Source organism: Dama dama, chromosome 22 (assembly GCF_033118175.1).
Source record: "Dama dama isolate Ldn47 chromosome 22, ASM3311817v1, whole genome shotgun sequence".
NCBI lineage: Eukaryota > Metazoa > Chordata > Mammalia > Artiodactyla > Cervidae > Dama > Dama dama.
Window position 1 is genome coordinate 3649215 of NC_083702.1, and position 24868 is coordinate 3674082.

The window sequence follows — 24868 nt, forward strand, 5'->3', positions numbered from 1 at the left end:
TTTGTGAAGTTAATACCAAAATCAGATGAAGACACTACCAAAAAAAGCTATAGACCAATGACTCTCGTGTCTGTAGATACAACTCTACGCAAAGCTTCACGGCAGCTTTTTTCCCTAACATTCCCAAACTGAATAGTTAAGCAGACTGTGTACATCCACACACCACGGAACTCGGAACACCACTCAGTAACAAGACAGGAAGAAGTTCTGATACATGTAAGAGAAAAGGACGCTGACCGGGGAGAACCAGCCTCATGAGTTTGTGCCAACAGAGGTCCGTCTAGTCAAAGCTGTGGCTTTTCCAGCAGTCATGCATGGATGTGAGCTACAAAGAAAGCTGAGCGCCGAGAATTGATGCTTTTGAAGTGTGGTGTTGGAGAAGACTCTTGAGAGTCCCTTGGACTGCAAGGAGATCCAACCAGTCCATCCTAAAGGAAATCAGTCCTGAGTGTTCATTGGAAGCTGCAACTCCAATACTTTGGCCGCGTGATGTGAAGAGCTGACTTATTTGAAAAGACCCTGATGCTGGGAAAGATTGAAAGTGGGAGGAGAAGGGGATGACAGAGGATGAGATGGTTGGATGGCATCACTGACCCAATGGACATGAGTTTGAGTAAACTCTGGGAATCGGTGATGGACAGGGAGGCCTGGTGTGCTGCAGTCCATGGGGTCGCAAAGAGTCGGACATGAGTGAGCGACCGAACTGAACTGAACTGAGCTTGCGTACTATGTGGTTCCATCTGTATATCACTCCTGAAAGACGGCGTGATGGGCCTGGAGCACGGATGAGTGGCTGCCTGGGCTGGGGGCAGTGGGAGGGAAGTGGGTGGGGTCCCCTTGCTGATGGAAACGCTCTGTGTCCTGACAGTATCAGCATCCACATCTGGGCTGTGATGTTTACAGTTGGCGGAAACTGGGTGAAGGGCACCTCAGATCTCGCTTATTTTTTAGAATTGCGTGTGCATCTAAAATTAACTCAAGAACTTAATTAAAAGAACTTTGAAAGATGGGCAAATATGTGCTGGCATACACAAATTTTTTTTCTGAAGGGCACCCTCCTCCCCCCCAAAGCAAATCCATCAACAGCACAGATCAGATAGCTGTGCTGGGTCCTAAGCCATCCCACGCATGGTATCTTGAGACATCAGCTGTTTATTATTCCTGTGATTCGGTGACAGGAGGCATTGTTGCAACTCTTTCTGCAGAGAGTCCACCGCATGTGGATGCCTTTGGGAATACGGTTAATGAGAAAGGAGGAGGCCTTCGTGTTCACTTTATAACTTCCTGTAACATTTTACGTGTTTCATGTTTTCTTTTATTAAAGAATACAGTAGGAGTCATCTGGGTGATGGGCTCGTGAACCATTTTTGTTTTCTTTTCTAAAAAATTTTCCATTTAGACAATCATTTGATTCAAAGCAGGTACAAGATAAGGAAGCTAAACTTTTTTCAAGTGTAGGTAGGCGTTTGCCAAGTACATCAACCCTTCGTGATGCAGAGGGCCTGGTGGGCTGGTTACTGTCCCCCGTCTGCACGGGCTCTTCTTAGCCTTGCTCATCCCACTCACGGAAGTGGTAGCCTGGGAGCCTTGCAGACGCGTCGGTGGGACGCACTGCACACGCTCAGTTCCTACCAGGCAGGCTCACCCATTCCAGCCTGAGTCCGAGGTCTGGGGTGTGAATCGTTTTGTTTCTCTCCGGCGGGGTTTCCTGCTTTCCTTGGTCAGTTTCTGGGGACAGGAATGGTCCCTGTTTGTGTCTGGACCCGTGGGTAGCCGATCAACGTCTGACATCGATGTTCCTGTGACCGCAGTGGGAACCCAGTCCCCAAGCGGGTGGGGCGCCCACCTGCTTCCTTTCCACACACACCCCATCAGAGGGCAGAGTCACCTGCTATGGAAACACAATCACTCAGCCCCACCCGGGGCCCCCGATCCCCGCCTGTCGTGGAAAGTTGCCCGCAGCCCGGAGCTCAAGGCGGCTCCACCGGCCGCCTTGTCCCACCCCGCGTGCCCACTCAGCCCCCCGTCACTGCCCCCCAATGCTCTTCAATGAAACACTGCCCGCCCCGAGCCCCCTGCCCTCCCAGGCCGCCCCCTTTCTTCACCCCTGCCCCCTGCCTCCCCAGGACCAGCCTGTCCCTGCTGAGGTCCTCATGTCCAGCCTGGGGGGAGGACACGGAGGGTCGGGGTCGGGGCTGGACGGAGCTCACCCGCCGGTGCCCTCCTGCTCTGCCCTCCCCTCTCCCCCACCTTCCCAGCCCTTTCAGGCCTCACCCCTGCCTTCTCCCCACCGACCCAGCCCTGTTCCCACCACTGCACGGCATCTTAGGGGCTTGCGCACCTGAGGTAGGGGCAGGGAGGCTGATCAGGAAGAGGGTGGAGGCAACTGGGAGGCGCTGGGGGTCTGTAGGGAGAAGCTGAGGATCCTGGGGTCTCTTTGTGGCCATGCACACTCTGGGGACAGAGACAATCCCATTGGGGTCCCAGCGGGAGCAAGAAGGAGCTTTGCAAGACAGTGTGTGTGTGTGTGTGTGTGTGTGTACGCTTGAGTGTGAGTATGGATGCTTCTTGAAAGCCTGTCTCTCTTTGTCCGAGAAGGTTTTCTAGAAAGATGACCCGTAGCCTGCAAACCCTGACAGCCCAAAGACGTGTCATTGCTGAGGCCGCCTTCCTTTCTCTCTTGGACCCTACGAAGGGCCCCTCCCTCGACTCTGGTCCAGCTGGGAGCAGCCGACGTCAGAGTCATAGACCCCAGGGATGCAGGGCGTGCGCGTCTTGCAGGGCGCTTAAGGGGTCTCCACTTTGTGTCAAGCAGCTTCTGGTCCACAGAGCCCCTAAAAGAAGGAACGTGTTCCCCCAACTTTCCAAGAAGGCACTATGTAAATGGAAAGAACCCCGACCTTAAGCCCTCCATCTGTCATTGGAGAAGAGACCCCCTTGGAGCAAAGCTGCATGAACTCCCAGGTTCCCAGAAAACTTGAGGAGCCTGCTGGCCAGGCAGATACAGACAAGGGACCCGGCCTGGCGGGGTCAGCAGCTCAGACATTCCTGGCCCCCGCTCACCGGCCCCCGAGCTTGTCTGGTGAAGGGCCGCACCTGGTGAAGGGCTGGCGTCCCCACGGAGCTCACTGGGGCCTGTAGGAGACGCTTCTTTACACACAGTGCCAAGCGCACAGGCCACACTTGACGAACCTCTGCCTCCCAGCCCTGGGCTCTCCCACGTCTGAGCAGCCATCACAAAAGCACTTCCTTTGACCTGTGGCCACAGTCCTCAGGAGTCGGGTCACCGCGTTGCCTGAGAAACGGACGGCTCTGCTGTGGTCCGTGTTCAGGTGACCAGTTGGTTGGCTCTGATCCTTGTAAAAACTCTTTTCTTTTTAATGCTCCCCAAATAAAAAGGGTCCATTCTCACAGCCCAATATTCTGTTGGACAGCTGGACACGTGAGGGACTCAGAGCTGAGCGATGCTCTGCGCCCTGGAGAAGCACCGGAGGCTGCTGTGAAGATGCGCTGAGTCCAGGCTGCTAACTGCTCCTAGTTTTTTTCGTTTTGACTGTGTGGTTGCCGCTTGCAGGATCTTACTTTCCCAACCAGAAACTGAACCCGGGGCCATGGCAGTTAAACTCCCAAGTCCTAACCACTGGGCTGCTAGGGAACTCTTGTTTTTTTCTTTAAAGGTGTTAAAAAAAGAAGCTATACTATTTGGAATGTAACTGCGGGCTTATTGATTATTGACTGTTTGAACACATAACACGTGAATGATGGGGTTATTGTAGTTGTATTTACCCTTCCTTTGTTTATGTAAGTCTCAAGGGAATTGGGGTGGTGGGTTTGGACGCGTACACATGGGGTATAAAAGATTTTCACAAATGCTGGTCGGGGTCCTTGGCTAAGAGGAGACTCTGCCTTGGGCCCGCCGGTGTAATAAACTGCACTCCACTAAAAAAAAAAAAAAAAAGAAGCTATATATTTTTAATGCAGGAAAATAGGGCAGCGAAAATACAGGGAGAACAGCCATTTGTGTGTTTTTTGGCTTTCTTCCCGCCTTTCTTAGCAACAGCACGGCAGCAGCAAACTTCCTGGAACGTTCCCTTCACAAACGTCCCTGTGCATTTAATCCCACCCGGGAGGCCCCGTTTTCACCTCGGTTTTACGGCTGAACCTGGCTCAGGGGTCTGGGGTGGAGGGTGGGAGTCAGGGGACTTTGCTAAGTGGGGTCAGGATGTGACCTCTTGGCCTTTTGGAGGTGATGCTCATCGGAGGCTGTGGACACTGCTGTCCCCTGGCCCCTGCCAGCCTTGGGCCCTGACTGCGTTGCTGTGACAGCCAGCCCAGTACCCGGGACTCGGCCCGGGGCCCGGGTCCACTCTTCCCAATGACGCTGGACTTAGCCTCCCTCCAGGAGATGCTGCCCAGCTGGGCACTGCGTCCCCTGCCCCAGGTCCCCGGCAGGCGAAGAGTCAGGAGCGGGTGCCCCTTTCTGCCAGCTGTGTGCCCCGCCAGGCGGCCCCGTCCGGCTTCCATACAGCAGTGAGCTGCCCACGCCCTGGGGGACGCTGTGTCCATCCGAGGCTGTGGGTGTCCCATGTCTCAGAGGAGCAGGGTCAAGAAGGCTTGGGCTTAGGTCTTAATGTTAAATTCAAGAAGTAAATATGTTTACTGCTTCATCTGGCGGAACTCTGAACTCCTCCTGACAATTTCATTGAAGAAGGTTGTTGTTTAGTCACTAAGTCATGTCCGACTCTTGCGACCTCCTGGACTGTAGCCCACCAGGCTTCTCTGCCCATGGGGTTTCCCAGACAAGAATACTGGAGTGGGTTGCCATTTCCTTTTCCGTTGAAGAAGGTGAAATGACCTTTTTTCTACATTTTATTGAAGCATAGTTGATTTACAATGTTGGGTTTAATTTCTGCTGCACAGAAAAGGGATTCATAGACACTCTTTTCCACTGTGGTTTTACCCCGGAACATTGAACATAGTTCCCTGTGGTGCACCGTGGATGTTGTACGTCTACTGTGTATTCAACAGTTTGCATCCACTAACTTGCATCCCACCTTCCTTCTCTGCTCCTGCCTGGGTGGCATTGGGGCGAATCCCTTCCCATAAGAGATGTGGACCTAGCTCTCCATCGCGGAGCCCAGGGCCCCTGTGTGGAGGCCTGGTTAGTGCTCAGGGTCTGGGAGGGGCTGCAGCCTGCCTAGGGGGCAGGAGGGCATTCCCACCTGTGTGTTACAGGCGGGGAAGCTGAGCGTCAGAGTCGCTACCAGAACACCCAGCGACTGTCTGCATGTGGGGCGCTCCCCCGCAGACCCAACCTGGGCCCCTGGGGACGCAGCACCTTGATCTGCTGCTGGAGTTCCCGCCAAGTCCTGTTGGAAGGCTCCCTGGCCGTTTGGTTTGGATCCTGGGAGTGTGTGTGCCTGGATGTTTTCTCCTCTCGTCCACCACTTAGCATCAGAGAAAAACACCACGCCTGCTTCGGAGCAGCCATGCCTCACCTGTGTGCCTGGGCCAGGGATTCGCCACGTCTTGGTGTGCCCCCAGTCCAGTGGGCTTCGTTCAGCTGGCCCAGTGGTTGGGTCTGAGCCTCGCATGTACGCACTCCCGGCTGCATTTTGACCCTTTGTGACGGCTGCATTTTGACCCTTTGTGACATTCCTCAGGCCCAGCCGTCTGTGAATTCTTTGATATGAACGTCGGTTAATCATTTCTGACACAGAGCGTGAATCTATTTCGTTCCCAAGACTTGCCCCTCCTGGTATCTGGTTTCGAGGGCCCCCCCCACGCCTCCTTCCCTTGCATCCAGCATTTGAAATTGAACCCCGTCCGCCTCCCCGATGAGGAATTGTCTGCAGCAGGTTAAAAGGCTGCAGAAATATGAGCACTTCGTAAGGACCAAGCCCCATTGTGTCACAGTCCCCACGGGCCGCTCCGGGACCCCTGAATGGAAAAGCCCGGGGAGGGGGGGCCGCCCGGGGAGAAGGAATAGCTGAAGGGAAATAAAAAGGGGCAGATCCCAAGTGATGACTGCGGGTGGGTGCGCCAGGAGCCAGGAACCCGGATCCACACAGATTTGCGAAGCTGGTTGTTTTGGTCCCCCCGACGCACACAGCATCCTTCAGATCTCTTCTCAGGGGTGGGCACGGTGGGTCTGTCCTCGCTGGCCCCGATTCCACCTGCCCATGGTGGGTTCTGCTCAGGGCGGCCTGTGCACTCAGCGTGGTGTGGCCCGTCCCTCCTGCAGACCCTGCCTGCTGGCTTGTGCCTCCAGGTCTCGATCTTATGCTGGCTTCCCTCGGCCCCTGGGTGTCCACGCCAGGCCGCTGTGGGGCAGGGCTGGGGGTGAGAAGGGGCAGGGATGCCCCGGCCGGGATAGCTGCCGCCTGGGGCCAGGCCCCAGCAGGGAAGGTCAGGGACTCGGGCCTTTACCTGTCCTGTGCCCAGAGCCCCTCTCACGTGAGAAGTGAGATGACTCGTGTACTGCCACGTGGCCCCTTATTCCCAGCCGTCTTTTTCTCTCGCACAGACTTTAAAAGCTCATCCTAGGGATACGAAGGGGCAGCTGCCTTCACCTCGCCGTCTTTGCTCCTGCCCTCCGCACCCGCAGAGCCTCCCGTGCTCCTCCTCCCCAGCCCCCGTCTCGCCCTGGACGCTCGCGTGAACCACTCACGTCACATCCCTCCTGCCAGCACGCGGGTGGCTGTGTGCACCTGAGCCAGGCGCCGCGGCCACCTCTCGATCGTCCTGATTCCTCTCCCACCTGCCGGCCATCCACCCACGCTAGGTCTTCCCTCGACCAAGATGGATGAGCTGAGCCCAGATCAGACACCCTTGCTGGGGTCTTTGTTACCCTGACCCCCGAGTCAGGCTGACTGTGTCAGCACACACCCTTCCCAAGCCTGATGGAGAACGTTCACTGCTCTTTCTGCCTGTAATTGCTTGTGAGTCTCGCTAGGAAGGCTTTGGAATGCAGTTTATCCTCATTTGACAGATTAAAAAAAATGGGGAAGGTGAATGCTGGGTGTCCATCCAATCTTTTTTTTTTCTAATTGGGTGAAATTTACATAGAATTAGCCATTTAAAGTGGCATTTAGTACATTCGTGATGTTGTGCAGCCACCACCTTTATCTGGATCTGAGATATTTCCATCACCCTGAAAGGAAACTCTGTACTCAGTAGCAGCCCCTCCCAATCCACCACCACGCCAGCCCCCTGAAATCACTCCTCTCCTTTCTGCATATCTGCCTGTCCCGGGTACATCACATAAACTGGGTCACACAGCGCGTGATGTGTGTTGCCTGGCACGGAAGGCTTCTGTGCCCGGCTCCTCTCACTTGCCATAACGTCTTGGAGGTTCACCCACGTTGTTACATATGACAGTATTTCATTCCTTTTCGCTGGCTGAATAATAGTCCGTTGAACGGATATACCACATTCTGTGTATCCATTCATTTGTTGAGGGACTTTGGGGGTGGTTTTGCCTTTTAGCTGTTGTGAAAAGGGCCACTGAGACCTTTTGTGAACAGGTTTTTGTCTGAGTCCCTGCGTTCGGTTCTCTTTCTCTGGGGTCTGTTCCCAGCAGCGGTTTCCTGGGTCACGAGGGGCTTACGCTCAGTTCTCAGTCGTGTCCGGCTCTGCAAACCCACAGACTGTAGCCCACGAGGCTCCTCTGTCCATGGGATTCTCCAGGCAAGAATACTGGAGTGGGTTGCCATGCCCTCCTCCAGGGAATCTTCCCGACCCAGGGATCAAACCCGCATCTCCTGCATCTCTTGCGCTGCAGGTGGGTTCTTGACCACTGAGCCTCCAGGGAAGGCCCGGGTCTCGTGGTAGCTGTGTTGAGCTCTTTGAGGACCCTCGTCCTTGTGTTCTGAGTCGCTGCAGCTTTGGTTCCTGTTACCCACAGCCTTCCCCCAGCTCCCTTATTGTTCTCCTGGCGATCCTGACCACACGTGGACAGTTGGCCTGGGTGTGAGGCCGGCCGGCCCGGCGTTCTGCTGGTTCTGGAGCAGCACGCCATGCTGCGGAGTCGGACGCTGGCCCTGGGATGTCGTGGCTCCTCCCCGAAACCTCCCTCTGCGTCTCTCCTGCTGGTACTCACGGTTCTTACTCTGAGGGTGCTCGGTTCTGTGGGCCAAAGCGCTGTCTCCTTTGGCCCAGTGGCGGGTGGATCTGGAAGCAGGAATGAAGAAGCAGATGCCGATCCGCGTCTGTTTCCCCCATTGCTGCTTTAATGAAGTAACGCCAGACTCCGAAATCTGTCTGACCAGTGAACTCTGTCTCAGGTCCGTAAGGGCTGCTGTACCTACAAATGCTGATTTTTTTGTTTTTCCGTTTTCCTCATCATTTCCGTTTGAAGCCAGTGGCTCTGAGCTGCTGATTATCAGCAGCAATTTACAACAACCGCAGTTGTGTAAACAACAGCTTCATTTCATTAGCGCCTCCCAAGTATAAATGCTGTTTACGTCCTTCCTCTGGAAGGCTCACACCCATCCCCAAAAATGTAAATTGCAAGTTGTAAAGATAATACGAGGCTTGCACATCTGGAGGACGGTTCTTTCCCCGGGATCGCACCTAATACTTAAGCATCTCGTAATGGGCACTTGGACGTGTTCTCTAAAGGGGGCTGCTATTACAGAGCGAGAAAGCAGGTTATTTTTTATACTTATCTAACTGTTGCTTAACCAAAGGTGAAATCTTTAAGGGAATAGCTTAGCCAGCCTTGTGATCTCATCAACTGACGCAAAAGAAAACGGAGAGGGTTATGCGTGAGCTGGGATATCAAGGGGCAGGGTGAGCCTTCTGCTGGATTTACCCGAGAAGGGTTCGAGGGAGACTCCAGCGTCTTATGTTGATGTCACTCTGGAAGGCCCTGTAGTGCAGAGAGGATGGGTATCCTAACATTAAATCTTCGTCTTGTAGACAGAGAAACTAAGGTGTAGTGATGGCCTTGTCCGAGTCAGATGGTTGGCCAAGGAGGAAGCAGAAGGCTCGGCTGGGGTTGCCATGTACAGCGATGTAGGCTGTGCGCTGCACAAGTCCAGAGGGTACCAGGGTGAATGAGGCCTCCTGGAGTCACACTACTTGGCTGCCTGGCTGAGCCCCTGTTACCAAAAGCTCCACGTCCTGCCCTTTGGCCCAGCATCCTCAATCAAATGGATACTTTTTTGGTTCCCATTAAAAAACTGAAGGTTTAGAAAGAAGAAAACCTAAGGTTTGGAATGAACTGTATAATTGTTATTTCCCCGTTAAACGACGTCGAGGATGATTTAAATTCTCTATGTTTTTACAACTCCCAATTTCCAATATTATCATAAAGAAGCATTGAATTGCATCATTATAAACTCGACTGGACCCCAGAGCTATCATGTGGAGGCCCTGAGCCCTTGCTCTTGGGGCTGATGGATGGTCCCCACTGGGACTGGGAGCAAATGTTCCCTGTGGGTGAGGAAGGGGCCCCCACGTGTCGCGTGCAGATGGTGAAGCATGGTGGCCCTCTGGGTTAGGCAGCATGCCCCCTCACAGGAGGCAGGGCTTGTCAAGGCTGTGCAGATGGGGAAGGGGGCTCAGGTGCCTGGCGCCACCCGAGCCTGCCCTCTGCATTTCCGGAACAGTGCCCCGGCCTATATGATGTGGCTGGTGTGAACAGGCGCGGCGTCTCCCGCTAAAAGGAGCCTGATGGCTGTCGCGCGAGTGTGCTGGGTGTCTCCAAGGGCCAGCCGGCTGGGGGACTGGTGACGAATGCCCAGGATGAGTGGGCTGCCCAGGAAGAGGGCGTCAGTCCTTGGATGTGAACTCCAGCCTCCCCAGTTGGGGAACCCCCTTCTTCCAGAAGTGAGCAGGCTGCCCCCTGCATCATGGTCCCAGGGGATTCTCCTGACCAGCCCTGGGCAGGGAGACCGAGTGTGTGAGTTTCGGGGATGCCGGGGAAGGCGGGGAGCTGGGGAGGACGCTGACTGCTGGTCTGGGCACAGAGGGTGGCTGACCTCGGGCCAGCAAAAGGGGCTGGAGGGTCACTCCCGGGCCAGGAAGGGCGTGAGCCCTCGAGGGGTGACTGTGAGCTCCTGGAGTTGCCATCTTCGTGGCCCAGATGGGGGGTACCCCGCCGGGTGGGGGAGCGCTGACTCTGCAGCCTGCACCCCAGGAACCAGGTCAGGAGGCGCGTGGACACAGTCCAGCCAGAGCTTGGACTCACGCGGATATTCACAAGGAGGGGTCCCGGGGCTTTGGTGTTGGGAATGAAACACAAACTGGGGGGCTGACAGCAGACAGGTCTCCCCCGTCCTGGAGACGGGCGTCTGGGATCAGCTGTGTGCAGGGCCTCCCGAGGGCTCCAGGGCACAGTCCTTTTCGTCTCCGTCAGGGTCTGGGGTGCTGGCGCCCTCGGCTGTGGCAGCGTCACCTGCGTCTGCCTCCATCGTCACACGACATCTCCCTGGGTGACTGTGTGTGTGCCTTCCTTGTAAGGACACTCAGCCCAACCAGTTACATCTGCCAGACGCCAGCTTCCCAAACAAGGCCACATTCTGGGGTTCTGGGAGGGACATAAGTTTGGGGGGCTCCCTGTTCACCCAGTACAGCTGGTTTGGAGGCTAATTTAAAACCAGGCTGGGGGGGTGTTGGGGGGGGCGTGTGTGCCGGGGCTGGGGATCCGGCTGGGGGCACTGGCGGGAGGTCACGCTGACGGCTTTCTCGTCCCCCAGCCCAACATCGGCCGCCTGGGCCTGCCCCACGGGCCGTCCGGAGAGAAGGTGGCCGTGGTGACCGTGGACGACTGTGACACGGCCGTGGCCGTGCGCTTCGGCAGCTTCGTCGGGAACTACAGCTGTGCTGCCCAGGGCACTCAGAGCGGCTCCAAGAAGTGAGTGTCCCGGGAGCGGGCCCTGCAGCGTGCCCCGTCCATGACCGCTGCCCCGGAGGGGTCACCCAGGACGGGACGCCGCTCTGGGCACTCTGGGCCTGGAGTCCTGGCAGTCCCAATCTGGGGTGCAGTCGCGTTTCCTCCCTCATCCCTCAATATGTCAAAGCCCCCCAGAACAAGTCCCCTTAGACTCATCTGCCAGAGCGGTGGCCCAGCCATGCCCAGGGTTGTGATGGCCGGCGTGCTGAGCCCAGAAGCCGCCGGCCAGCCCTGTCTCCACGGGAGCCCTGGCTTTTTTCCAGAAAGTGCTGGTCCTTGCGATCGAGGGCTGGGTCAGTGAGCCCTCTGTTAGATTCAAGTGTCTGTGTCATCACTGGATGCCGGGGTCCCCGGGGCCCATCCTAACCCCAGGCAGAGACATGCTGAGGTGGACGTTTCCAGTCGCAGGGCAAGAAGGGTCCGTGCTGGACTCAACTTGGATTGCTTGGGTGGGATGTTCACTAAGCTCTGAATCCCACGGCTAGTTGAGCCTGGTCTGCTGGGGCATCCGGCATGGAACACGCCTGTTTCCTCGGCTCCCCGCCCCCGGCTGTGGTGCAGGGGGGCGCCCCCGGCTCAGTGATGGGACGGGTGTGCACCTGCAGAACCAGGGTTCGAGTTTGCCGTGACCTCCGCTCAAGGTCGTTGGGGACCAGAGGCAGGTGGCAGCGCTGTTCGGCTCTGCGCGTCCTGTTGTGGTGTGGATGGGCCAGGCCAGCGGGCAGGACTCGGGGCAGTCACCCGAAACCTCCGGTTTGTCAGGATCTGACGCGAGCGGGGAAACCGAGGCACGGAGAGGCTGAGAGCCGGGGTGGCCCCGGAAGCAGGATCTGCCACGTGTGTTCAGGCCTCTCGGCTGCCTGCCTCCTTGGCCTGCCCACCTGTTGGATTCACTGCTGCTCAGGGTGACGCGCAAGCCCTGCGGCTGAGGTCATGGTGACTATGGCAACGCCAGGGGCCCCCTCGGAACCCCGCCGTCTCAGCGGCTGACCTTGCCTCCGCAGGTCCCTGGACCTGACCGGGCCGCTGCTCCTGGGGGGCGTCCCCAACCTGCCCGAAGACTTCCCGGTGCGGAACCGGCAGTTCGTGGGCTGCATGCGGAACCTGTCCATCGATGGCCGGCACGTGGACATGGCCAGCTTCATCGCCAACAACGGCACCAGGGCAGGTGCGGCGGGGGCGCCGTGCGGCCGCGGCGGCCAGGTGGGGAGGGCCACCTCCACCTCCCGGGGGGCTGAGCCCGTGGGCCCGGCCACCCTCGGGCCTGGTGTGGCTGTGGCGGGCCTGCCGCCGTCCCAGACGCACAATCCCAGGTCCCCAGGTGGCCCGGCCGGCTGGCGGGCTGGGCCCACGGCCCCGGGCCTCCAGACATGGGCGTTCCACGCCGTCTCAGGCCCCCAGAGGGGCCCGGGTCCGCCCGCTGCCCCTCCAGCCGCGTCCGTGGGCTACACCTCCCTGATGCTGGGTCGGTGCTGGGAGGCACGGAGACCCCCCACCCCACCCGCTCCGTCTCCCGCTCCGAGCCCATGCCCCGCACTCTGCCTCCAGGCTGCGCTGCTCAGCGGAACTTCTGCGACGGGGCCTGGTGTCAGAACGGGGGCACATGTGTCAGTGGCTGGAGCACGTACCTGTGCGAGTGCCCGCTCCGCTTCGGCGGCAAGAACTGCGAGCAAGGTGGGTGCTGGCGGGTGGGTGCCCGGCGCCCCAGCCTCCCCGGGACACGTGTGTCCCCAGGCCTGGGTCCTGCTGGGGAGCCAGGGGGCAGGGCAGGCCCAGGGCCTGGGCTGGGGGCACCGTGGTGTGTGATGTCGGAGCGGAGGCTGGGCACCCAGGACGGGTCTGCAGGACCCAGCCCTTCGCGTGAGCCAGACCAGCGTGACATGGGGAATCCACGAGGGTCAGAGGAGCAGGTGGGGCCTGGATGAGCCTCCTCGGGGCTGTGTGTCTCCTCACGGGCACCCTGAGGCCTGCAGGGGCAGCTCCCCAGGCCCCGCGCCCCCACGCCCCTTCTCACCACCCCAGGGCTCTGCCGGCTGGCTGCCTCCCCGCCGGACCGCACACATGGTGGGCATCAAAGCGTCGCCACCCCTCCCCCAACCCCACCCCTGCTGTTGTAGAGACTGGCAGGTTTTAAATGATTCGTTCATTTTGAAGCAGCACGGTATTGAATAAGAGTCGTGATTTAAAAACCACTGACACTCCTTAAAGTTATGGTAGACCGAAGGGGGCAGATGGAGGCCAGATCCGCTTGGACCCTCTCCCTGGATCTGCCTTGGAGACGTTGTTGTTGTGCAGTTGCTCAATCACGTGTGACTTTTGCAACCCCACGGTTGCCAGGTTTGGAGTTGCCCGGAGCCCGTTAGTGAGTTGATGGCCTGGGGAAGTCCTGCCTGCAGCCGCCCGCTGGCCCCCAACCCACAGACTCTCCATAGAAGGCTGTCGCTCCTCACCCCAGCCTGCACGCCCCGAGGGATGGGCTCGGGGTTCTCCTGTGGCTGTTTGTGGGAGTGGGGACCACAGCTTCCCTGAGATTCTCTAAGGAGCTGATGAGCAGAAATAGGCCGGACCTTTGATGGGATGTTCTCTAGGGGAGCAAAGTTCACAATGCGGGCAAGAGGGTGGATCTAGCTGGCAGCCCACCTATGCTGGGCGGCCCACCCTGCCCAGGGCCGCAGCAATGGAGCTGAGACGCATGACATGGGAGCTGAGCCGTCGTGTTACGACCGCAGTCCTTGTCTGGGACGCAGTCACTGGTCAGGACCCCAAAGGGCTGTTTTCCGTGTAGCAGGTGGGCGTGGCCCGTGCGAGCCCCGTGGCTGGTTAGGTCCAGCCCCAGCTGATCGCCACGACCAGGAAGCTCGGGTCACGGGGAGGGGCAGAGGCCCCTGGGGGACGCAGCGCCATCGGGCCGCCGGTGCCCTTGGAGTTCCTGTTATGGAGGCCGAGAGCCTGGCTCCGACTGTGCCAGAGCAAACAGCCGCTGGGGTCTGGGTTCCTGAGAGCAGGAAGCAGACGCCGGTGCTGGCGGGGCTCAGGCGCCCCCAGAGGCGGCCTCCGCCTGGCGTGCCCCGTGCTGTTCAGCACCTCCTGGTGATGGCCGCGGGCCCACCTGGGACCTGGGGGATGTTCTGGGAGGGGCCCTGAAGCCTGTGATACGCAGGAGTCTGGAGGCAGAGTGGCGAAGCTGGGTTGGCTCAGCGTCACCCCGCCCACCGGTCTGTCTGGCACCCACAGTTTTCCTAAGTGTCACAATTTGGAGGAGGCTGCTGGGCCCCCCCAAACCATCTGGGAACCCTCAGCTGGCCGGCAGCCTTCCCACCTCTGTGCCCATCACCAGGAGGAGAGAACAGTCGCCCTTGTGCCTCGGGGTTGGAAATCCACCCCAGACGCCAGCTGACGGCGGGGTGGGGGAGGTCAGGCTGAGGGTTGAGGTGTGTGTGCAGGGTTCACTGCAGGCTCCCAGGGTCCCACCAGGAGACCGCCCTCCCCACGGCCCCTGTCCCTGCCCTGGGTTCCCCACCCAGCTGGTGTGTGTCGGGGGTGGGGGCGGCAGATAGACTAGGCTCTCAGGCCCCCCACTGAGCCCAAGGGTCCCGGGCTGTCCCGCTCTGCCTGCGAGCCCCTTCCCACACACGGGCCTGCTTGAGAACCCCCAGGCCCGAACCTCACTCTCCAGGAGGGTGGCCCGTGTTGTGGGGGGTGAGAGGAGGTTTCTGCAGAGTCCAGGGCTCCTGGACTCGGAGGGCGAGTGCTCTAAAGTGGAAGTCTGAGATCAGTTCTGCATTAAAATAAGAAAGGCCCAGGGTTTCTCCCCTCCCCCTCCGGGGGGCCCTGTCCCACCCTCTGCTGATGAAACGGACTCTTGGGCCTTCTGATGCGAGGAGCCCATGTCTGTGTCCACAGCCATGCCCCACCCCCAGCGCTTTAGCGGGGAGAGCGTCGTGTCCTGGAGCGACCTGGACATCACCATCTCCGTGCCCTGGTACCTGGGGCTCATGTTCCGGACGAGGAAGGAGGAGGGCGTGCTGATGGAGGCCACGGCGGGCGTGTCCTCCCGGCTCCATCTCCAGGTGAGCGAGAGCCCCGTCCCACCCCGGGTGTGTGCGGGACAGGTGTGCACCCACGTGAGGCAACCAGAGGCTGGGGCTGTCTGCCCTGAAGCCAGGCCTTCCCACTGCCCTCGCCTGGTCACTTCTCTCTGCCCACGCCGCTGGTGGTCCTCCCCGTGAAGGACCAGGAGAATGTGACCACCCAGCGCCCAGCATCAGATCAGTCAGCCTGACAACGCTGCCTGGGTGGGGGCTGGGGGCTTGGAGCTGGCAGGGAGCCCCCTTCTCCTTTCCCGCCTGCCCCCCACCCCCCACCTGCCGCTCACCCCCTCCCCGGGTCCCTGCTCAGATGTGTCTCCAGCGCAGGCCCGTTCAGGTCACACTGAAGGTGCAGTGTGTACCTCCCCCGTAATTACAGCCACCGTTGTTTTCCCCTTATTAACCAGGAATTGTATCCATTTACCAGGCGGCCCCAGAAGCCAGCGCTGGGCCAGAACATGGCAGGCACTATTCTGCCCGGGGATGGGGTTTCCCTCTGTGGTGGTTTTGCTGTTGGAACAAATTAAATTGGCTGATTCAGGTGATGAGTGGGCGCTCACAGGTTGTCACTGGCAGTGGGGTCGCTGTCGGAAAAAAATATGCTTTCAATGGAACAACACCCAAAGCCACAGACTCCCGTATTGTCTGAGTAATTGAGGTCTGGGTAGCTAATTCAAACGCAAAGGGTTTCTGCCAGGAACTGTGGCCAGCGCCTCCCTGTGGAAGGCTGGGTGGCAAAGGTGGTGACCTCAGGGCAGCAGGGGGGATCTTCCAGACCCTGGTGGCCACCCAGAAGGCCGCCCCAGGGCCGTTCCCAAAAGCTGGTCAGCTGGGGATTATAGCTGTTTCCACACGACGCTTGTGGAATGCAGGCCTCCCGCAGCCTGTGGGCTTTCGGGCAGCCTCAGCGGTGTTCCCAGCCTCTGCAGTGGCCCAGACAAGGTACAGAGTTGTCTTGCAGCCCAAACAATTTGGCTGATTGCTCTTAGGCGCCCTAAATCCACCTCATTGTCAAGTGGGACTCACTTGGCTGCTGCTGAACACTCTCCTAAGTCCGGTGACAGACCTCAGGTGGCAAGCAGCTACTGCCAATGCCCCGGGATCATTCTGCAGGTGTTGCTTTTGTTGGTGGACATACGTCATTTCATTGTGGAGCTGCTGGCTTCTGGGTTTTGTTAGCAAGGACAGCGAGAGAGATTGGCCAGGCAAGTTTAATGAGTTGACTCAGGCTTCTGTGAAACAAAAGGAAACAAAATATGAAAAGGTGAAAAATTGTCTCCTTCGGTTGACTCTCAGTTAAGACTGAAAAGCGAAGTACGTTATTAGTTGCCTTGTCTTTATAATCAGCTAAGCACATTTTCTGTTTTCCATCAAGGTTTCTTCTTTGGCCCATCGGGTATTGGTAAGCATCTCTCTCAGTCAGCAAACAGGTGGTGTTTTCAACCATTTTGTTCTTGTTTTTACTGCAGGACAGAGAACGTTCGCTGTGTGATTTCAGACCTTTGGAATGTGTTGAGACTTGCTTTTGAGCCCTGCATTTGGTGATTTTTGTGAATGTTCTACCTATACTTGAAAAAAAAATATGTACACTGCAGTTGTGTTCTGTAGTTTTCTGTGTATGTCAAGTAGGTGACGTGTGTTCATGGAGCATTCAAATTTTTTCTGTCCTTATTGATTTAGGGCGTGTTCACTCAGTTACTGAGAGAGGTGAGTCAAGAGTCTCCAGCCTTGGTTGTGGCTTATGTCTCACTCCCTCTAGGTCTGTCCATCTTTGCTTTGTAGATCTGGAGGCTATGTTGCCGTTGTTTAGTTGCCCAGTCGTATCCGACTCTTTGTGACCTCATGGACTGCAGCACGCCCGGCTCCCTGTCCCTCACCTTCTCCCAGAGTTTGCCCAAGTTCACTTCCATTGCCTCGGTGATGCCGTCCAGCCATCTCATCCTCTGATGCCCTCTTCTCCTTTTGCGCTCTATCTTTCCCAGCATCAGCGACTTTCCCAGTGAGTCGGTTGTTTGCCTCAGATGGCCAAGATACTGGAGCTTCAGCTTCAGCATCAGTCCTTCCAGTATTCAGTATTCCAGTATCTCAGTATTCAGGGTTGATTTCCCTTAAGATTGGCTGGTTTGATCTCCTTGCTGTCCAAGGAGATGTCCAATGACATCAGGAGTCATCTCCAGCACCACAGTTTGAAGGCATCAATTCTTTGGCTTCTGCCTTCTTTATGGTCCAGCTCTCCAACCATATGTGACTGCTAGAAGACTGTAGCCTTGACTATATGGACCTTTGTCAGCAGAGTAATGTGTCTGCTTTCCAACACACTGTCTAGGTTTGTCATCGCTTTCCTGCCAAGAAGCAATCGTCTTCTGATTTCATGGCTGCAGTCACCATTCACAGTGATTTTAGAGCCCAAGAAGAGGAAATCTGTCACTCCTTCCACATTTTCCCATTCTGTTTGCCATGAAGTAATGGGACCGGATGCCACGATCTTAGTTTTTTTAATATTTAGTCTTAAGCCGGCTCTTTCACTCTCCTCCTTCACCCTCATCAAGAGGTTCTTTAGTTCCTCTTCACTTTCTGCCATTAGCATGGTATCATCAGCATATCTGAGGTGATTGATGTTTCTCCCGCCTATCTTGATTCCAGCCTGTTACTCACCCAGCCCAGCGTTTCTCATGATGTGCTCAGTGTAGAGGTTAAACAAACAGGGTGAGTGCAGACAGCCCTGCGGTACTCCTTTCTCAATCTTAAATCAACCAGTTGTTCCACACAGGGTTCTAACTGTTGTTTCTCAGGAGGCAGGTAAGATGGTCTGGTATTCCCATCTCTTTAAGAGCTTTCCAGTTTGTTATGATCCACACGGTCAAAGGCTTTCGTGTAGTCGCTGAAACAGAGGTAGATGTTTTTCTGGAATTCCCTAGCTTTCTCTATAATCCAGTGAATGCTGGCAATTTGATCTCTGGTTCCCCTTCCTTTCTAAACCCAGCTTGGAAGTTCTTGGTTCACGTAAGGCTGAAGCCTAGCATGTAAGAGTTTAAGCATGACCTTACTAGCGTGGAAGATGAGTGCAGTTGTCTGATGTTCAGTACTACCCTTCTTGGGAACTGGGGTGAGGATTGATCTTTTCCAGTCCTATGCCCACTTCAGGGTCTTTCAGATTTGCTGACATATTGAGTGCAATACCTTGATGGCATCATCCTTTAGGGTTTTGAGTAGTTCTACTGGAATTTCCATTACATCTGCTAGCTTTATTAGCAACAGGGCTTCCTAAGGCCCACGTGACTTCACTCTGTAGAATGTCTGGCTCTGGGTGATGTTATTAGGCTGTGTTATTAGGTGCATACAATTTTAGGATTGTTTTATCTTTCTGGAATATTGACTCTGTTATCACAATGAAAATCCTCTTTATCTTTCACAGTTATTTTTGCCTTGGAATCTACTTTGTCTCCTGTTAATATAGCTATGCTAGCTTTTGTTGGTGTTTATGTGATGTATCTTTTTCTATCTTTCTCCTTTCAACATTTCTGTTTCTTATATTTCAGGTTCCTTATATTAAGCAGTGCACTAATAGTATTTTTTTTTTATGTGCTCTGTATTTAATTTGAAGTTAGGTTAGTTACAACACTGTTTTTTTAGATTTCTAATATGTATTTTTGGAAGTGTAGTTGATTTACAATCTTACTGTATTTAAACATGGTAGCTTGAGTCTTATCTCATGAAACAAGGAATGCATGCATCCAGAGATAAAAGTCTGCTGGTACCTGAATCAGTCTCCTTGAAAGCTCCGTGGGTCCCATTACTATTTTCCTGTCTGTGTCTGATGGTTCTCTCGTCTGGATTCCCATGAGTCTATTTTAAGACACTGTCCTCTCTCCTCATGTACTTGGTTGTTTTTGATTGAATGTTGGACATCATGTTGAAAAGCGAGAGACAGTTTGAAACTAGGATGGTGGTGCCATTATCCCCTATGTTTGCTTCTGGTTGCAGCCCTCACCCTGGGCAGGCTCAGAATTCCACTTCCTTTCCTCCCAGGCCCATGAGCCAAGAAAGCTTCGCACAGCTCTCAACCTCAGCGGTTCCTCCCAGAACCCTCTGACAGCCGTATGGCCAGGCACTGAGCTCATTTCTTCGGATCCCCATTTTCTGCCTGGTTGTGCTTCTGTCACTTGCAGTGGCTTGGGTCACTGGTGCCTCGGACAGCTGTGCTTTAAGATTTTGCCTCATTATCCCGGGTGTGCTCAGGAGGCCGGCTGGTCCAAACTGCCCAGTCCTTCACTGGGAACCATGTGAAAGGGGTTCCATGATCTCAGCATTCCATGATCTCAGAAAGGGAACCATGATCTCAGCATTGCCCCAGCTATGTTTTCTTAAAACATGAACATCTGAGGCCAGTTACCATGCTGACTTCTGTCTTTTCCTACATACATTTGAACATGGTGGCCTGAATCTTATCCCATAAAATGAAACATTTACATCCAAAAATAAGAGCCCAGTAGTCACCAGAATCTGTGATTGTTCCCGATACTTAAGTCCAGTGGGCTCCATCTTACTTGATCTCTTCTAATATTTGACGCTTCTTACCATAGAAGAAGGGCTGACCTAGTTGCTCAGTAGGTAAAGAATCTGCCTGCAATGCAGGAGACCCTGGTTTGATTCCTGGGTCCAGAAGATCTGCTGGAGAAGGGATAGGCTACCCACTCCAATGTTCTTGGGCTTCCCTCACGGCTCAGTTGGTAAAGAATCCGCCTGTAATGAGGGAGACCCTGGGTTCAATCCCTGGGTTGGGAATATCCCCTGGAGAAGGGAACGGCTACCCACTCCAGGATTCTGGCCTGGAGAATTCCATGGACTGTATAGTCCATGGGGTCGCAAAGAGTCGGACACGACTGCGCGACTTTCCCTTCACTTCACTTCACCATAGAAGAAGGCACGTGATTCTGGAACGTGTGACAGCAACAGCAAATTAGACGTTGCCCGATGTTTAAGCCCGCCTGTGACTCAGTGCCCTGCGGTGAGCCTGTTGGCGTGGCTTTGTTCCTTAAGAGACTGCAGTGCGGTTTGTACCTTGTCATCATCGCCCCGATCCCCATTGCTCTTCCCGTCCTGCAGATCCTGAACAGCCATGTCCAGTTCGAGGTGTCCCACGGCGCCTCGGACGTGGTGTCCATGCAGCTGTCCAGGTCACGCGTGACCGACGGGGAATGGCACCACCTGCTGATCGAGTTGAAGAGTGCCAAGGAGGGCAAAGACATCAAGTACCTGGCAGTCATGACCCTGGACTACGGCCTGGACCAGGTGAGGGGCCTCTGCAGCCTCTTTGGGACGGACCCCTCCCCGGGCCTGCGGGGATGCGGGGGGACCCCGCCAGGGGCCTGGTGCTTGTGGCTTTGGACAAGTGCTTTCTGGGCTCCCCTGAATTCGGGTCTCCTGTTCCTCCTTATGCTGGGGTCCTGGGCGCCTGCACCTCGTCCCTGCCTAGATGGTCAGCTCCCGGTGTCAGGAACTGGACTCGGTCCAGCTGTGTGTCCCCGCGTGGCTGCCAGCCGTGCCTCCAGCTTTGGTTTCTTGTAGCAAAGCTGGCCTGAGCCACAGCCGTTCTGTGCTCTGTCTCTGGGGTACAGAGATGGACCTGCGTGGGGGGAGCCATGCAGCCGAGGTGCCGGAGGGGGCTGAGGGGTCCCGGAGAGGTACACCTGTCCCAGCTGGGCAGGTGGCATGCCAGGCAGGTGACTCAGAGAAGGCTGGATCTGCAGGGTGTGAGCCAGGTGACCGGAGGTGTGTCGAGGGGACCCCCACACACTGAGGGGCTCCCCTGTGATTCCTAAGAACTCTTGGAGTCCAGGCTCTTCCCGCACCTGGTTCTGGGAATGAACAGCTGCCGTGTTCTGAGCTTGAGGATCCGGCTGAGACTTTCCTAGTTTCCTGCCACCACGGATGAGTTTGACGTTTTCTAGTTTATCGAGCTTTCTTACACAGTGGCTCATTGGCGGTGCCCACGACGGAAGTAGGAGGGTGGCCCACGTCCCTCAGCCGTCCACCTTGGCCGGGCTGGGACAAGGACCGTGTCCTCCGGCTGCTCCCCGCACCCCGCCCGTCTCACACATACACAGCCGTGCTGTCCATGGAAATGGCTGAGTGGCCCCCTGTGTGAGGCAGGGACGCCCCCCAGGCCGTGGGGAGGGCCCAGCGTGGCTGGGTTTCAGCCTCTGAGTGCGCCCTTCCCAGCCGGGTGTCTGCAGGCAGTGGCCCAACCCCTCTCTTTGCACAGGACACAATGCAGATCGGGAACCAGCTTCCTGGGCTGCGGATGAGAAGCCTCGTCGTGGGGGGCGTGTCTGAAGACAAGGTGTCCGTGCGCCGCGGCTTCCGGGGCTGCATGCAGGTACCCCGCACGCGCGCCCTCCCCGACCCCGGCCCTGGGCCTCCACGGCGGCCTCAGGGGCGGCCGGCACCGCCGTTAGTGTCATTGATCGTCCTGCTAGTTTTCAGAAAACGAGTTCACTTGTCTAATTGCCCACCCAACTTGAGCAGATCCTGTTTCCCACCTACAGCCCTCTTCCTCCCTGCCTCCCCTCGAGTTCTGCACACCCCGCCCCCAGCTACCCCACCATCCACCTGCAGCCCTGCCTTCATGTCCCGTCCAGAGCCTCCCTCTGGCTGCCTGCAGCAGCCCCCATCCTCACCTGGACCGGCCCCACGGCCGTCCCCTAGACCGGCAGCCCGAGGGAGCTGTTAATAGCGATTCCCCGCTCGTGTCCGCCCGCCCCCAGCCTCCCACTGCAGGCAACAGCCCTTCGCGCCTGCCCCTGTGCCCTTGCACCTCCGTTCTGGCCCCACGGTGCCTTGCACGTCGCCTCCCCTCTGGACACCCCCTGCATGCCCACCCGCTTCTCCCGGGAGCCACCCTGCCCTCCATCTCCAGCAGCTGCTCTGCTTCATGCTCCCTCCGTGACCCCCCCCCATGGAATTATCAGAACATGGAATTATTCCGTCTTCATCCCAGGCGGCCTGAACCCCGTCCTGGGGTCCACACCTAGGGAGGGGCGGCAGTGCCTGCATCCTGGCCTCACTTTTGCAGCAAGGGACCCAAGAGAATCTGGGGTTCTCTTCACCCCTGGTTCCCTTTTGGGGGTTCCTCCAGCCCTGCGAGACTGACTCTGGGCCCCCCTTTATGAAACGCAGGGAGTCAGAATGGGGGAGACGGCCACCAACATCGCCACGCTGAACATGAACGACGCCCTCAAGGTCAGGGTGAAGGACGGCTGTGAGGTGGAGGACCCCTGCTCCTCCGGCCCCTGCCCTCCCCACAGCCGCTGCCGCAACACCTGGGACGGCTATGCCTGCGAGTGTGACAGAGGTGGGCACCCACCCGGCCCTGCCTGCACCCGCCCGTCCGCAGGGGGGCGGCGCCTTCGGTGCTTTAACCCACCAAGGCACGCCGAGCCGGGCGCTGGTTCCGCCATCAGCTCTCTGCGGGTCTGTGGTGCCCGGAGTGGTGTCTTGTGACTGAGGAGGGGCCCCTGTGCTGTCTCATCTTCACCTGCAGCAGGGATGCTCCCGGGTGTATCTTCCGGGCGCGTACTGATAGAGGGAGCGGGAGTGAAAGGCACACGTTTGCAAATAATACGTTGGGTGCTCGCCTCTGACTGTCGAGGTCATGCTTGGCTGGTACCGCCAGCTCCCCCAGCCTCCGCCGCCCCCGGGCAGCCTGGGAGGCCCTGTCCTCCGTGTTTCCAGGTCGGACCCCCTGAGCGTCCGAGCTTCCCATGACTCCGAGGGCCTCTGTGGCTTTCCTCTGAAGAGCAGCCTGGAAAGGGGGTCTCGGGGCGGCTGCAGATTGCGAACGCAGCCTCGCGCAGAGGGTCTCCCCCCACCTCCACCCCAGCGGAACGCGGACCTGCGGTGTGAGGCGGGTCCCGGAGTGGGGTAACGCTGGCCTGTCCCCACAGGGTACTTCGGGAGGAGGTGTGTGGACGCGTGTCACATGAACCCCTGCAGGCACGTGGCGGCCTGCGTGCACAGCCCCGAGTCCCCGCGCGGCTACGTGTGCGAGTGTGGGTCCGGCCACTACGGGCAGTACTGCGAGAACAGGTGAGCGTTCCCCGCCGGCGGCGGGCCCTTCGTTTCTGAACCCCAAGTAGGCGTGGTACCGTTTGATCCCCTCCATCTGATTCTCCCTTCATGACCACTCAGTGAGTTTACAATAGCTTCATTACAGCATTTAAAAGCCTTCCCAGGTGGCTCAGCGGTACCGAATCTACCTCCGATGCAGGAGACATAGGAGATGTGGGTTCGATCCCTGGGTTGGGAAGATCTCCTGGAGGAGGAAATGGCAACCCACTCCAGTATTCTTGCCTGGAGAATCCCATGGACAGGCGAGCCTGGTGGCCTATAGTCTGTGGGATCGCAAAGAGTCAGACATGACTAAGGGACTAATCAACAACAACATATGGTTCTGGATAACAAGGACGTGTTTTCCACTTTGGTGTGAAATAAATGAGAATCCAACTGGGCATCTCTCACCAACCCCTGCTGAGCTTGTTTCAGCCCCACAAACGCACAGTGGAGCTCGTTTATCCAGAGCCCAGCTGAGCACAGAGCAGGCAGGGGCTGCGATGTGGGAAGGCGAGTGTAACTACAGAAAACGCTTTACCTTTCGAATCGGGGGTCGTAATCGACTCTGCTCTGCGTCGTCCACTGGGGGCGCCGCGCTCTCCCGGCCCCCGGAGCCCAGGAGTGTGGGCCTCACAGGTAGGGGCCGCGGGCTCTGCACACGCCAGACCCCAGCCCCTTTGAGAGGTGGTGCAGTCGCGGCTGGTGGTCCCGGGCCAGTGCCGGCCACACGGTGCGGGAGCCGTGTGGGTGCCAGCCTGCTCTACCCGGCAGGGACCTCGCTCTTCTGCCCGCTGGGCACCAGTGTGTGCTGTCACCCCGGCCGTGGGCGGGATGCACTCGGCACCGCCCAGCCTGCCGGGTGACGGTGGGATGGTCAGGGGGGCCGAAGGGCGGGGCATTCCAGGGGGCACAGCAGAGGGCAGAGCCGGCGAGCAGTGATGGGATGAGGCCTGAGCAGCTCAGAGGGTCAGTCAGTCCTGGGCAGAGCTGACGCCTGCTGTCCCAGGCAGCTTCTGGGCTGGGGAGACTCCCAGGCCTGAGTGGAGGGCCTGCCCGCAAACTGGGAACAGGGCTCAGCTTTGTGGAGGCCACAGGGGCCCCGCAGGAAAGCAGTGGGGGGGATCGAGACTGGGTGTCAGAGAGCCTCCGACTCTCGGGTGGAATGTGGCTCCAGCAGTGGAAGCCAGAGGCCAGGGCACCAGCTGGGAGGCCGTGTGGTGTCCCTGAGGCCTGGCGTTGCCCGTAGGGCCGGGCTGACACGGCAGGGGGAAGGGGCAGGATGCCACGGCTCTGGGGTCCCCACCCTGTCGATGCAGATCCGTGAACAGCAGACTGGAGCCCCACCCCGTCCCGGTCGTTTGTAGTCCCCCAATGTGTACACAGTCGGTACTTAATAACTGCTGGTTAGGTGAACGGGTGAGAAGGAGGGGTTGACGGCTGGTGGGCCGGCGGATGGAAAGCCATCAGCCAGGATAGTAAACATAGGGCAGGCTTTCATTTTGTGGAGCCTGAAGGACACGTGTGTTGGGTGGCACTGGGTCACGGAGAGCCAGCCTGGCATGAATGGGTGGTTGTCACCCTCCCTTTGGGCCAGGCGTCCTGGTGGGGCTGCTGGGCAGTGTGAACCTGCTGACATGGTGCTCATGGGAGGCTGGGTTGGGGCATCACCTGTGTCTTCCCGGGGGAAGGGAAAAGTGGGCAAACCACTGAAATAGCAGTGTTGTAGGTGACCCCTTCCAGACTTGGGCCCCTGAAGGCTGGGCATAGC

General features: G+C 57.4%; 1 protein-coding gene across 1 annotated transcript in view; it reads left to right on the forward strand.

Moving 5' to 3' along the window:
• The window catches only part of CELSR1 (cadherin EGF LAG seven-pass G-type receptor 1), a 162720-nt gene that overhangs the window by 87062 nt on the left and 50790 nt on the right, over positions 1 to 24868 (forward strand). The window contains exons 6-13 of the mRNA XM_061125630.1: positions 10704 to 10861; positions 11905 to 12068; positions 12449 to 12574; positions 14804 to 14970; positions 20095 to 20280; positions 21254 to 21367; positions 22168 to 22342; positions 22935 to 23076. Of these exons, the coding sequence (XP_060981613.1) occupies positions 10704 to 10861; positions 11905 to 12068; positions 12449 to 12574; positions 14804 to 14970; positions 20095 to 20280; positions 21254 to 21367; positions 22168 to 22342; positions 22935 to 23076 (1232 nt within the window). The remainder of the gene's footprint in view (positions 1 to 10703; positions 10862 to 11904; positions 12069 to 12448; positions 12575 to 14803; positions 14971 to 20094; positions 20281 to 21253; positions 21368 to 22167; positions 22343 to 22934; positions 23077 to 24868) is intronic.